Consider the following 13,062-nt stretch of genomic DNA (forward strand, 5'->3'; position numbering starts at 1 on the left):
TGTGAAGGGAATACTCATCCATGTGCCAGTCCGTCTTCTCCTTCTCTAGCTTCCCAGCCACGTTCTTGTTGAACACTAGTACACGCTTGTACCCCTTCAGCTCCTTTTCCTTCATTATTTCTTTTCTCTTACCTACTGACTTCCACGTGCCCCCTAAGAAGCTTTCTCCGTTTCCTGGTACCATCCGGCTCACTGTCTTGACACCTCTTACTGTCCTCGGAACAAAATAGTACCATTCGTTTCTAGCATACAGAGGGTTTGTGTCGTGATGGAGAAGCCACGGCGCGTCTCCGTACACGTTCAACGTTTTGATGGAATCGCTAATGTTCTTCTCCACCTTGTTCTTGAGATACCGCTTCACCATCCCCAACTCCGTTGGTTCAAATCGTGAACCACCCGGATATTTAGTAGCCATAGTGATGACAATAAGAAGGAAGAACGTCTGTGTTTCTACTTGGAATCAATCTGCTCTGCCTCTTTTGTTTCTATCTTCTTTTGCTGGGAGTTTGATGAATGAGTTTCTAAGGAGAGGGGAATGAGTCTGCTTATATAACATGGAGTCATGGACTTTCCATTTTTTATATCTATTTAAAAAGGAAATTTTAGTATGTATTTTTGAGATTTTCATCATATCAGAGATATTGTACTATAGTATCCAATTCCTACGATGTAAACCTTTTTCTGTAACTGTACGATGTAAGTCTTTGATGTAGAATTTTGGAAATCACTCATCTTATTGTTATCATATTTTCTTATTGTTTTATTGTAATTTCATTATCTAACAGAATTATCTTCTTTTCTGTTTCTATTTTATTTTCTTGAGTTTGTTGAGTTGAAGGATATGAGTATGTATAATACATACACTTGCCATTTTTATTTTGATTAAAAAGGAAATTTTAGTAAATATTATTGGAAAGTTTAAACGTATAAATAAATTGTAATAGTATTCAGTTTCTACTACTATGAAACTTCTTACCCTATCGTATTTCCTTTTCTTTTCTACGTTATCATATTTCCTTATGTCATTGTTTTATTATATTTTTATCATCTAGCATAGTTATCATTTTTTATTTGTCTAACAACCCTGATTTTTTTTGTTTTAAAAAATATCATTAACTAGATTTTGTTTCTTTTGCTTTCTAAGCTTTAATGGAATTTTAAATGTTTCTGGCGCATAATATTTTTTTTTTGGTCTAAATGTTAAATTTATAACATTTTTGAGTTTACAATGTTGTGAAACACAACTTATTACAACAGAAAATAAAAGAAGGAAAAAGAGAGAGAGAGGAGCAAAGAGAGAGCAATCTAGAGAGAGTAACATTAACTATAAGGGGAAATGAACCAGAAATACAACTCAAGCAAAGAAGGAGAAGGAGCTATAACAGAAGGCCTGGATAGAGACAGTAGCCTATCACGCATCGAACGGTCGATCTTGTGAAAAATCGCATGATGTGTTGAAGATACTCCGGTGAAAATGCGGCTGTTCCTCTCACGCCAAAGGTTGTAGACAATCACTTGGTTGAGCAGCTTGAGCACCACCACAGCACGAGAAGCATTCGGTCCGGACAGATGCTGGCTGAGATGAAGGACGTCTGCGAGTGAGGATGGCCTTGACGCCAAGTACCTGCCACAAAAACGAGTCCAAGTAGCAACCGCAAAGAGACAGATAAAAAGCAAATGAGAAGTAGATTCATCAGCGGATGAGCAAAGAACACAACCTGGAGGTACAGAAAGACCCCAGGAAATCAAGCGATCTCGAGTAGGCAATCTACCAAGAAAAGCAGTCCAAGTTATGAAAGAGCAGCGTGGGATCTCCTCTTTGAACCACACCACCGAATGCCATGGAACCACTGGAGCAACCACTCTCAATCTTTCCCAAGTAACCCGGGAAGAAAAAGATGGTCCGAAACCTCCGGAAGCGTTTCTCCACAAATAAACATCACCTCTGAAATCAGCTGACGGGACCGGCGTTGCAGACAGAATAATCTGAAGAGTTTCCGCAAATTCAGAGCGAGCCGGTGGAAGATTCCAATTTCCATTGTTAACCGCACGAGAAACAGTGGCAGCAAGGGGAATCCTAAGAGATCGGGAACCCGTGGTTCCGAATAAAAGATTCAATGGACCCAACTCCGTCCAATAGTCGTACCAAAACAAGGCTGTGTTACCATCACCGACGCTGCATCGGAGAAAGCTATGAAGTTGGTCCTTTAGCTGGAGCATACTTCTCACCGCACTCGAAAACCTTGGCGCATCATTAATCAGCCATAGACTCCTACCATTAAACCGATTCTCTTTAATCCACGGAACCCATAGAGAACCTGATCCATAGAAAAATAGCCACAGCCGTTTCAACCTAAAGACCATCTCAAACTCCTCAAGCAACCTGATACCGAGACCTCCCTCTTTTTTAGGAGTACAGATATGCTTTCAGGAAACTCTTGCTCCAGCAGCAGAGGTAGTGCTATTTTTCCACAGAAATCCCGAGCACAAAGAGTCCACCTTAGCGTAAAACCATTTCGGGAGCACAAACACAGAGCTCCAAAAATTAACCATCCCATAAATCACCGAAGAGATCATCATTACCTTACCTGCAAAGGAAAGGAACTTGACTGTCCAAGAATGCAATTTAGAAATTATACGGTCGATGAAAGGCTGTAAAATGGCTGCGGAGATCTTCTTTGGGCTTAGCGGAAGACCCAAATATCTTGTAGGGAAATTACCACGCCGAAAACCAGATAAATCACTCAGAACAGTAGCTTGAGTGTCTGTATATCCCTCATAAAAAATCTCAGACTTGGATTCATTTGTAACCAGGCCAGACCAGTCCTTAAACTGATCCATGACCCTCTTTATCCCAGTAGTAGAACCCCAAGACCCATCCGAGAATACCAGCAGGTCATCAGCGAATAGAAGGTGGGTTAACTTAGGGGAAACACACAAAGGATGCAGTCTATAGGAACCAACAGCTTCCGCTTTGTCCAGCAGACGGGATAGGACTTCCATAAGCATAATAAAGAGGTAAGGAGAAATTGAGTCCCCCTGTCTGAGCCCCTTCTTCCCTTCAAAAAAACCCGCTAGTTCTCCATTAATAGCAACTGAAAATCTCGGCGAGGAGATACATTCTGTGACCCAGGTGATGAACATAGGAGGGAAGTGTTGAGCTTGTAGGACCTTAATTACAAAATCCCAGCATACTGTGTCGAAAGCTTTGCGAATGTCAATCTTGATCATAGCACTCTTGAGGCAAGACGATTTGTTGTAGTCCTTGATAAGCTCTGTAGCCAATAATACATTCTCACCGAGACTGCGGCCCTTTAAGAAAGCTGCCTGGTTGGGACTGACACATTCTGTCAAAATAGGCTTGAGCCGATTTGCTATGATTTTAGAGATAAGTTTGTAGACAACGTTGCAGCAGCTGATCGGCCTATAATCTGTAAGAGAGCATGCTTCCGGTTTCTTGGGAATAAGAGCAATTGCTGTAGTGTTCATATCCTTAAGTAATTTTCCATTTCTGAAAAATTCCCGGACTGCCAAGATGATATCCTCTCCCACTATATCCCATGAAGCTCTAATAAATTCAACACAGTACCCATCAGGCCCCGGGCTCTTACTCAGTGGCATTGCAAACAACGTAGCCTTTACCTCAGCCGCTGTAACATCACGCTTCAGATAGTTCTGCTGCAGCTCGGAGCACCGAAAGGGGAGCAGATCCTGCAACTCTGCCGGAGTGACTGGAGAGGAAGGGAGATCTGTAGAGCCTAGGATAGACTGGAAATATTCTGCCGCATGCGTCTTTATCTCATCGGTAGAGTAGATAGGCCGCTCGTTACTGTCTTTGAGGTAGTGGATATGATTTCTAGAGGCATGAGAAGACACCGTCCTGTGATAGAAAGGAGTATTTCTGTCCCCCACATCCGCCCAACGAACCCTCGATCTCTGTTTGTAGAATTTCTCCTCGGCCGTAAGCAACACATTTAGCTTATCCCTCTCACTGTGCTCTTCTCTAGCTGTGAGTGTATCTGGCGAAGTGAGTAAAGATCTCTGCAGTGCATCAACTTTATCCCTCTGATCCTTAACCCGCTGAGAGATACCACTAAAGTGTCGTTTGTTTAAGCTCCGTAGTGGCCTCTTCAAGATTTTAAGGGAGCGTACAAGCTTGAACTGATCCGTACCGACGATCAACCCCGTATTCCATGATTCCCTTACTGTCCCTGCATAGTCTGGATGATCAATCACATGATGGAAGAATTTAAAGGGTTTAATAACCCGACGTCTTAGAGAAGGCATCCTGAACAAGCAAGGAGCATGATCAGACTGAGACGGGTCTAAGAAATCCGCAAAGGAGTCAGGAAAGGAAGATAACCAAGGCTGATTAATGAAAGCATGATCGATTCTGGTAGAGATAGGATTATCATCTTGACTATTCCTCCAAGTGAATGGTAATCCCTTGGCTTGAGCTTCAAAAAGCTGTGCATCCTGAAGATAAATATTGGCGTCGTGCATACCAGAGTCATCAATCCGAGAAACCAAGTGGTTGGAATGATGAGAAGTTCGCAGCATCTGATTGAAGTCTCCCAGCACAACCCAAAACCGAGAAGAAACCGGAGTCGTAGCCTGCAATACAACCAATCTGTCCCACATACTTCTTCTCTCCTCAACCAAATTAAACCCATAGATGAAGGTGACTGTGAATGAGATGTTTTCAGATAGAAGAGAAATCCCACAAGTAACTGATTGAGATGTTGCTTCATAAATAACCAGAAGAACACTCGGGTCCCAAGCAATAACTATACGGCCCGAAGGATCATCTGCAAAATTTCCAAAATAGTTCCAACCCCTTGGTATAGCTCCTAAAACTCTCTCTTTATTACTCTCCAAAATATGAGTCTCCAAAAAAGCTCCGAACAGTGGCCTATGGATATTAATCCAGTCTTTGGTCATCGTTTGCCGTCGTGGATGGTTCAACCCTCTTACATTCCACGCAAAAAACATATCTAAAAATTTTTTAATGGCGCCTAGCAGCCTTGCGACTGCTCTTCCTACTCTTCCTGTTGTTAACCAGGATAAAAGGTTTCTCTGGCTCCTTTTCCTCAAGAGGAAGACAAGCTTCATTAGGTACCTCGACTCTTACTGGTACTTCGTCCGTAACCTCAACCACCTGAGCAACAACCTCTGGAATATCTGCAGAATCAGACACAGAGTCTGAAACCACAACAATAACGCCAGCACCATCAGTAACCCCAGTAGGCAAGCCGTCATCTACATCAGTAGCACCAGCGTTCTCAGAATCCTCATCCTCATCAGTAGGCACCTTATCTGCCTCCGTAGACCCAGATAACTCATCCACTCCATCCGCTTTGATCACAACAGAAGGGGCAGGACTTACTGGCAAAACATCACCAATAAGCGACTCATTAACCACCACAACCTCTGACTGATCATCCACCAAATTCTGCTGCTCAACAACCGGGTGAGGGAGCACGATTTCTCCACTAGAAGCAGAAACAACTACTGGACCATCATCCATAACATCCTCACAGATTTCACCTTCCTCCACTTCCGGAACCGGAGTTTCCTGTGTAGTTTCCGGAACCGTAGTTTCCTGTGTAGGCGCAAGAACCTCTTCCGATGTCTTAGTAACTTCATCAGCTAAAGAGTTGATGGGATCTTTAGAAGAATTGCGAGCCACTGGTATGTAACGAAGCAGACCCTGTTTAATTTTCTTCTCAGTAGAACGCCCTGGCCTTGATTTAGAGCGTCTTCTAGAGGTTTCAGGAAGAGAGTCTTTATGCCCTGTCTTTCCAGTGTTGCGGACAGCCACTCCTTCTGAGCAACGCGAGGATATGTGACCATACTTCTTACACAAATCGCATTTTACTGGGAGCCAAGGATAAGAGACAGCAATTTCAACCTCTCTTCCATTTGTGAACCCAGAAATTATTTTATTGGGGAGAGGTGTTGTAAGATCAACTCTAACAAATAATTTGGCCACCTCAAAGTTCTCCTTACGCTCTGTTTCCGGGGCAAGAGACTCTGGCTTGCCAACTGCAGTAGCTAAACGACTCAAGCTTTCGTTGTTAAAGAGGAGATAAGGGACGTTTCTGAGCTCCACCGGCACAATAGCATTGGTTAGTGGAGGCTCTTCCGGAGAGTAGTCAGGAGCCCATGGAGCTACAAACATGGGTAGGCCACCGATGTTCCAGCACGACCGGGATAGTAACACCTCACGTGTACGAGGATTAGTAACTCGCAAGAGATAAATACCTTCTCCAATGTTGTGGACAAAGATCCGTGGTCCTGTTCTTGCCCAAACCGCATTGACGATACCAATAATTTTCCCCATCGAGGGATAATCTCCATGAAACCTAGCATAGATAAAGTCCTTGAACTCAAGTTTGGCAGCCTCTATGTTTTCATCTGGAATTAGAACGAACGGAGCACCCGAGACATGCTCCACCGGAGTACCTATCTGCTGTAACTGAGTAGAGCTTTTAAGGAGACCAGCGTAGTTCCTCATTTCAGGAACCTTAGCCTCCTCAGGTATAGCGCCTTGTTGAACGGCCTGAGAAGCCCCGCTGAGAACTTGAACCTCCGAGACCGGAGAAGAAGATATTTGTTGATTTGTCGGGAGGACCTTCGAACGGGACCACCCCGATTTCATCCGACGAACCAGGCGAAGAAAAAGCAGACTTGAACGCCATTTCAGACAGAGAATGATTTACCGGCGGCAGAGAGCCGAACTTAACCGGAGGAGAACCCGCAGAGAGAGAAACTAGAGAAGACATATCGAATCCAGAAGCAGCAACACCGGAATCAGAGATGACGGCGAGCGAGATGGACTTAATCTTCTTCTTAGCCATATCAGACCGCTTAAGCGAGCGCATCAGATGGCGGGCTTTGAAAGAGAGAGCAAAGGGGGGTCGATGTTTCTTCTTCAAGTGAAGCATCGAGAAACATGGAGGAGAGAAGAGAGCGAGCAGAAGAGGAGGAGAAGAGATTACGCCGGCGAGCAGGGAGCCCTCCGACGGTGGAGCCACGGTGACTTTCAGATCCCCTTTTCAATCGCCAGGAGAGAGAAGAAAAATAGCCGTTTTTTTGGATGAACTTCAACCCTGGCGCATAATATTTGTTTTCTGAAAACAAATCAGACAGTATTCGAAGGATATATATAACACATGCACTTTCCATTTTTCATCATAACATATATATAAATATATGTAAATGTTTGATATAGATTTTGGAAATCACTTATCTCATCGTTTTTTCTTAACTAGCCTTATCTTAATTATTGTTATCGTATTTCGTTATGTTATTGTTTATTATATTTTTATTTATCTAACATAATTACCATTTTTAATTTATATAAGAACCCTGATTTTTTATGAAGAAGATTTTATTTATTTTGATTTTCTGAGTTTTAATAAAACCAAATTATGTAAGGTTTATGGCACACAATAGTTGTTTGCTGAAAACAAAGCCGACATAGACCAAAGACGTGTTTATGGACATGGAAAGAGAAAATATTCAGGATGTTTCTGTTTTGTTTGATATTAAAACTATACACTTCACTCCAATATATGGTGCTTGCAGTCTGAAAAACTAGATTTATTTACATTAGTTTTTTTTTATTTTGCTGCTTTTGGAATTCTTTTCTGGTTCTGCATTGGAGTCAGAATCTTAGAGCATATTTATCGGGGTATGTTGGAAGAGGATCTTGGTAGAGGGGGGGGACCACAAAGGGTGGGAACCAAGAAGAAGAAAAAAGAAGAAGTAGTCTCGCGAGGATACGTTTTCTGGACAGTTTCGCGGACCCCACGACACGTGGCGGCCCGTGATTGATTTGTTTTAATTTTTTTTTAAACAAAAAAAAAAAAGAAAAAAGAAATGGGTATCAACAATAATTATGCTCTTACAATGTATTGTCAGATTGGAGATCAAACCTCATCACAAGATGGTATCATTTTTTAGTTATTTTGGTTGATATTTTCACAAAGTTTCAATGATTTATTATTACAAGCTTTAATTGAACCAAACATTGATCAATGTTGAAGAATATTTTATCTGTTTCATTATAAACTAGATCTGGATCCGTCTGACTGGACGGATGTTTTTTTTTTATGTAATATAATTAAATGTCTTTTACATTATTATATACTCTATAAAATTATAGTATAAATGCTGACAAAAAAATCTCACATAATACAAATATTGCTGTAACATAATTTCCTTTATAGTCATTAGTTTTTTCTTTAAAAAAGTAAACATGCATTTGGTCACAGTGTGAAAACAAAATTGAGTTAATTCATGAATATATGTGAGCTAAACTTTAAAAAAAATGATAAACCCAACTTGGATAATGTAATTTAAGTTGGGCTATATATCTACCAAATAAATAGAGAAGTTTACAGATTTGCTAGATTCTTTTGTTGGTTGTGAATTTAAATTTATTGTTAGTTGTCAATGTTTATATTACTTTCATTTATTGTAGTTTGTTTGGGTTAGTTTAGGAAAGAATGAATAGGTAGAAAAGACATTAATTTTTAATGTGAAACTAATAAAATTGTTAGTGATATTTGATTGTAAATAAAAAAGAGTTCTAAGAGTTTTTTCCATATATGTACTTTTATTTTAATAAAATAAATGTCAGGCACAAAATTACAAATTAAAAAATTGTTAAGTTTTCTATTTTACCGCTATTCAATATATTATTTTGTTTAATTTTATTAATTAATAAGCTGAAAATAAAAATAAAAATAAGAAAAAGTAAATATTTAATATTTGTTTTGAAATTGTAAATGACACTTTATAATGAAACAAAAGTTTTAAAATGATACAAAAATTAAAAGGTAAAATGATAAGGAGTATCAAACAAGTTCTGTACATTTGTAGAGGGGAGAAAAGTTCAATGAAATATGTAATCACTAACATTTGTTTATATCCCACAATCAAACTGTAGAAGACACATTGAAATGTAATGAATATTTTTGTCTGAAACGTTTTCTCCAAGCTCACGGCACTTCTTTTCTTTCTATCTAAGCGCAGCCAACCGCTTCTCCAGATCATCCATTTCAGAACTGCGCAGAAATAGTCACATGGTTTGACTTCGATGCTGATAAAATCACAGATGCTTTGTTTGTTTTATAGTGGATATAGATATTATACCTGCTGCTGACATCTTCTGCATTCTTTCTGCCAATTTTACCTTTTGGAGCAGATGATAACTGCAAAGGGATCAAAACAGAGTCAGAGAATCAATCAATCAATCGATCATATCACAGTGAAGCTATCAAGAGAAGGAGGAACCAATGAACAAGATGTTTTAAAACAAACCTGTGAGGCGACATCAATGCCGATTTCATCAAGAACCTAACAAGTACAACATAAAAAATACTCGTTAATAAACCTTTGAAACAGTCGGATATTTTTAGAGATTTAAACGGTGGTGATATTGTACCTGGTTGGTCAAGTCCTCTGTTTCGTCTTCAGCTTCGTCATTGTCTAAAGCATCATCTATGGAGTCTGACATCATCTCAGTCTGAACACCATATGCAATTAGTTAGAATGACTACTTTCTTTGAAGTGTGTCATGGAGTTTAAGAAAAAATATGGGATTGATAAACTTACAGTCATGTCCATTTGAGCAGACTGCTTTTGGAATTCTCTCATAACCTTAGCCTGCTTTGCTGGATCCATATTCTGAGCAAAAAAAAACATCTTAGTTAGATTGTAGGGGCAAGTTGTAAACAACACAAATCTGTTAGTGTTAAAAAAAAAGGGAATCAGACCTTGCTCATAGCTGACATTGCCTTAGTGGCACCTTGTATTCCTGCAGCAACCGAAGTGTGTGCATGCATAGCCTAAAACACCAAAATTGAAAGTTTTACAATACTCAAGCTTATGATCTTCTTAGTTTATAAAAAATAAATAATATATTATTAGAATGAAAGGAGAGAAGTTTGGATCAGTAGATAACCTGTGTATGAGTAGCAATGCCTCGCATTTGAGCTCGGCTACCTTGTAAGTTGGCTATTTGCTGCCTTAGCCGGATCAATTGCCTGGCAAGAGTCTTTGTAGCTCCCTACATTAAAAAAAAAACAAAAAGATATATAAGAACACATAAGAAGTAGATGCTGCTACCACAGAAGGAATGCTACTTACCTCATTCCCTGTTTTAGCAGTTCTTTTAATCTCAAGAACGAGCTTTTTCTCCTATTTTATCCGTACATAAAAGAAACACATGTCAGAGTTTGTTTTACATTGAAAAAAAAAGAAAAAAAAAACTGAATGTAAAAAATTACTTCTGATTGAAGAGATGAGATTTCTTTTTCGATTCCTGAAGGAGACAGACAACACGTAATAAAAAAATTCATCAGTTTGAGAAGAATTTAATGTAACATAAGCTTAATGATATAAAGACAAGAGATATACCTCTCGTAGCTTGTGTCATCTCTCGCTTACTCTCCCTAAGCACTTCTGCAATTCACCAGAAAAACGACACATTCAGATTCATTAAATTCCATTAGTGTCGTCGTTTTATAAAATATACGATCATCGGGATCACGACATGGAATTACAGAACAAGTCAACAACTTTTAGCGAACCCGAATAAACACAGATGATCAAAGCTCCAGTTAGGTTTAATCAATCGGAGAAACATAAAACCTAAATTTACTTAATAAATAAAATAGGAAGATTGAGAAATCAACAAACCTCTGGGATTAGGTTTCTTGGAGAAGATGTTCATGTTTCTCTCTCCTCCCTTCCTTCCTCTGTATTTCAAATTTGACAGAAACTAGAAACCTGTGCTCGAAGGTTGTCTGAAAGCTTCACAAACACGGAGGAGACCGAAAGACTTTGGCTTCGACGTGTCAAAAGGATCTATCTGATCGCACCTCTTATCTTATATACTCGGTTTATTTTATTGTTAACTTGGGTCAACGATAAATATGTGAAAATTTAACCGCCGGGAACTTGGGCCTTTTTCATTCAAGCCCATTTTAGTCTAACATTAAATTGGGCCTCTAAGGCTTGAGTTATTCTCTCTCTCTAGTGTCCATATATACAGTAGTTGGATTGTAACTATGGGTGATTATTGAAAGGAACAATGTAACTCTTTTCGATTTGGAGTTTTGGGTTAATTTTACATACGAGGTGGGCCTTAAGATTTATCTATGCTTTTTTGCTTTAGGCTGTTCCTATAAACAATTTCTAGTATTAAAAAATTTACTACAAACAATAAACTACAACTCCAATGTACTACTGGCTTTGGCTTTGACACTCATGTACAGCCGGTGACCGAGTTTTTGTCGCCACACGTTACATTAAAAATCATTACATGGAATATCCAGCTCACGCGATTATGCACGCGTGGTTTGTTATAATGTTTTTTTTTTCCTTTCAGAAAAGCGCGTGTGTATTACATCACGAGATAAAATAAAATAAAACATAACCCTTTTAGACAGATCTCTCCACTTGATCTCTTCCTTGTCCGAGAAAAAAAAAAAAATCCACAACCATCTCCGATTGTTTCGCAATCTTCTTCTATCAACATCGAGAAACACGTTTCCGATCACAGAGATGGCATCCTTCAAGATGATGTCTTCCTCCACCTCCAGAAACTCCGATCTCTCTCGCCGCAACTCCTCCTCCGCCTCCTCGTCTTCTCCCTCCGTGAGATCCAACCATCTCAGACGAGATCCTCACGCTGCCGATCACTCCAGGATCAGTTTCTGCTACGGCGGCGGAGGAGGGAACGACGCGACGACGACGGTTCACGATTACGCCTTCGCGGCGTCCGATTCGATGATGGATGTCGATCGGAGGAGCAACGGAGACAGGAACAGCGTCAACGGAGGAGGAGGAGGGAGGAAGAGCGTGGACGATGTCTGGAGAGAGATCGTGTCGGGAGAGAAGAAGACGGTCATGAAGGAGGAGGCGCAGGATGAGTACATGATGACGCTTGAGGACTTTTTAGCGAAAGCGGCGGAGATGGATGATAATGATGATGAAATCGATGTTAAGATTCCGCCGGAGAGACTCGACTACGGAGATCTCTCCGGTACATTCGATTATCTAATGATGCCTCAGCAGCAGCAGCAGCATGATCAGGTTGAAGGATCGACGAGGAGGAAGAGAGGGAGAGTGATGGTGGAGGCGATGGATAAAGCGGCGGCGCAGAGACAGAAGAGGATGATCAAGAACCGAGAGTCTGCTGCTAGGTCGAGAGAGAGGAAACAGGCTTATCAAGTGGAGCTTGAGACTTTGGCTGCGAAGCTGGAGCGAGAGAACGAACAGCTTTTGAAGGAAATTGAAGAGAAGACCAGAGAGAGATACAGAAGCCTTATGGAGCAGTTGATTCCTGTTGATGATGAGAAACGAAGACCATCGTCTTCGTCGTTGAGGTCGTCTTTGAGCAGGAGCTACTCCTTGGAATGGTAAAAGAAGAGTTATTTTAATTAAGTCTTTTGGTAAGTGGTTAAATAATGATTGATGTATGTAAATAAAAACATATGGACTTGATTACCTTATATTACTACTACGTAATCGATATAGTAAGGTGCTGGTTATTATATGGTTAGTGCTATCTATAGTAGACCATAAGGAATGGTTTCTTAACGTTTTGATTGGTTGTTTAGAAGGAAAAAAATGGGAGTGATGTGTTAAATTAAGCAGGAGCAAAGAGTTATTCGTCTTCTTTATTCTCATGTTATCGTTTTAGCAGGTGAAGACTGTAGTTGTCATAGCACGTAGTAGATGCAACCATAGAAAACGAATTTTGAATGATCCTTACTACTTGTTTTGTGGAGCTTCCTTAGCCTCACGAGTAACTCAGAGAAGAGGTCTCATCTGAGTCTATTTCGGCGGATAAGATTTTAGCTTCTAGAACCAGCCTTGGCAGGCAGTGGCGGACCTAGGATTGGTTTTTAGGGGTGTCATTATTGGGTTTGGCCCAACTTAAAACTAAAATAAAGAGATAAAAACAGCAAATATAGGAGTTGAACCTGGGTTACTTGATTAAAGGGGTGTCAGGAGGGGAATAATCAGACCAACTGAACTATGTAT

At 40.2% G+C, this 13,062-nt stretch overlaps 3 protein-coding genes across 3 annotated transcripts; 1 reads left to right on the forward strand and 2 right to left on the reverse strand.

Moving 5' to 3' along the window:
• Positions 1-1,286: 1,286 nt before the first annotated feature.
• Positions 1,287-2,364, reverse strand: LOC108821855 (uncharacterized). The gene has a single exon (XM_018594844.2). The coding sequence runs from the start codon at positions 2,362-2,364 to the stop codon at positions 1,321-1,323; it is 1,044 nt and encodes a 347-aa protein (XP_018450346.1). The 3' UTR covers positions 1,287-1,320.
• A 6,390-nt stretch (positions 2,365-8,754) lies between these two features.
• LOC130511553 (vacuolar protein sorting-associated protein 2 homolog 3-like) lies at positions 8,755-10,893 on the reverse strand. Its single transcript, XM_057008839.1, has 11 exons — positions 10,711-10,893; positions 10,429-10,473; positions 10,299-10,333; positions 10,159-10,209; positions 9,974-10,078; positions 9,786-9,857; positions 9,625-9,696; positions 9,455-9,535; positions 9,331-9,366; positions 9,163-9,221; positions 8,755-9,074 (listed from the first exon to the last, which is right to left on the reverse strand). Exons 1-11 carry the CDS (start codon positions 10,742-10,744, stop codon positions 9,029-9,031), a joined length of 636 nt encoding a protein of 211 aa, XP_056864819.1. The 5' UTR covers positions 10,745-10,893; the 3' UTR covers positions 8,755-9,028.
• Positions 10,894-11,454: 561 nt separating this feature from the next.
• On the forward strand, positions 11,455-12,569 carry LOC130508314 (G-box-binding factor 4-like). The gene has a single exon (XM_057003753.1). It carries the CDS (start codon positions 11,578-11,580, stop codon positions 12,436-12,438), a length of 861 nt encoding a protein of 286 aa, XP_056859733.1. The 5' UTR covers positions 11,455-11,577; the 3' UTR covers positions 12,439-12,569.
• Positions 12,570-13,062: the final 493 nt, after the last annotated feature.

This window comes from Raphanus sativus, chromosome 1 (assembly GCF_000801105.2).
Source record: "Raphanus sativus cultivar WK10039 chromosome 1, ASM80110v3, whole genome shotgun sequence".
In the NCBI taxonomy this organism is placed as follows: Eukaryota; Viridiplantae; Streptophyta; class Magnoliopsida; order Brassicales; family Brassicaceae; genus Raphanus; species Raphanus sativus.

Excerpts from the sequence above, each read along its gene's own strand:
- LOC130511553 (XM_057008839.1), bottom strand. The coding sequence starts at position 10,744 with ATGAACATCTTCTCCAAGAAACCTAATCCCAGAG. Across the intron at positions 10,334-10,428 it reads GATGACACAAGCTACGAGAG|GAATCGAAAAAGAAATCTCA; the intron begins GTATATCTCTTG and ends TGTCTCCTTCAG. Across the intron at positions 10,079-10,158 it reads CTGCTAAAACAGGGAATGAG|GGAGCTACAAAGACTCTTGC; the intron begins GTAAGTAGCATT and ends TTTTTAATGTAG.
- LOC130508314 (XM_057003753.1), top strand. The coding sequence starts at position 11,578 with ATGGCATCCTTCAAGATGATGTCTTCCTCCACCTCCAGAAACTCCGAT.
- LOC108821855 (XM_018594844.2), bottom strand. The coding sequence starts at position 2,364 with ATGGTCTTTAGGTTGAAACGGCTGTGGCTATTTTTCTATGGATCAGGT.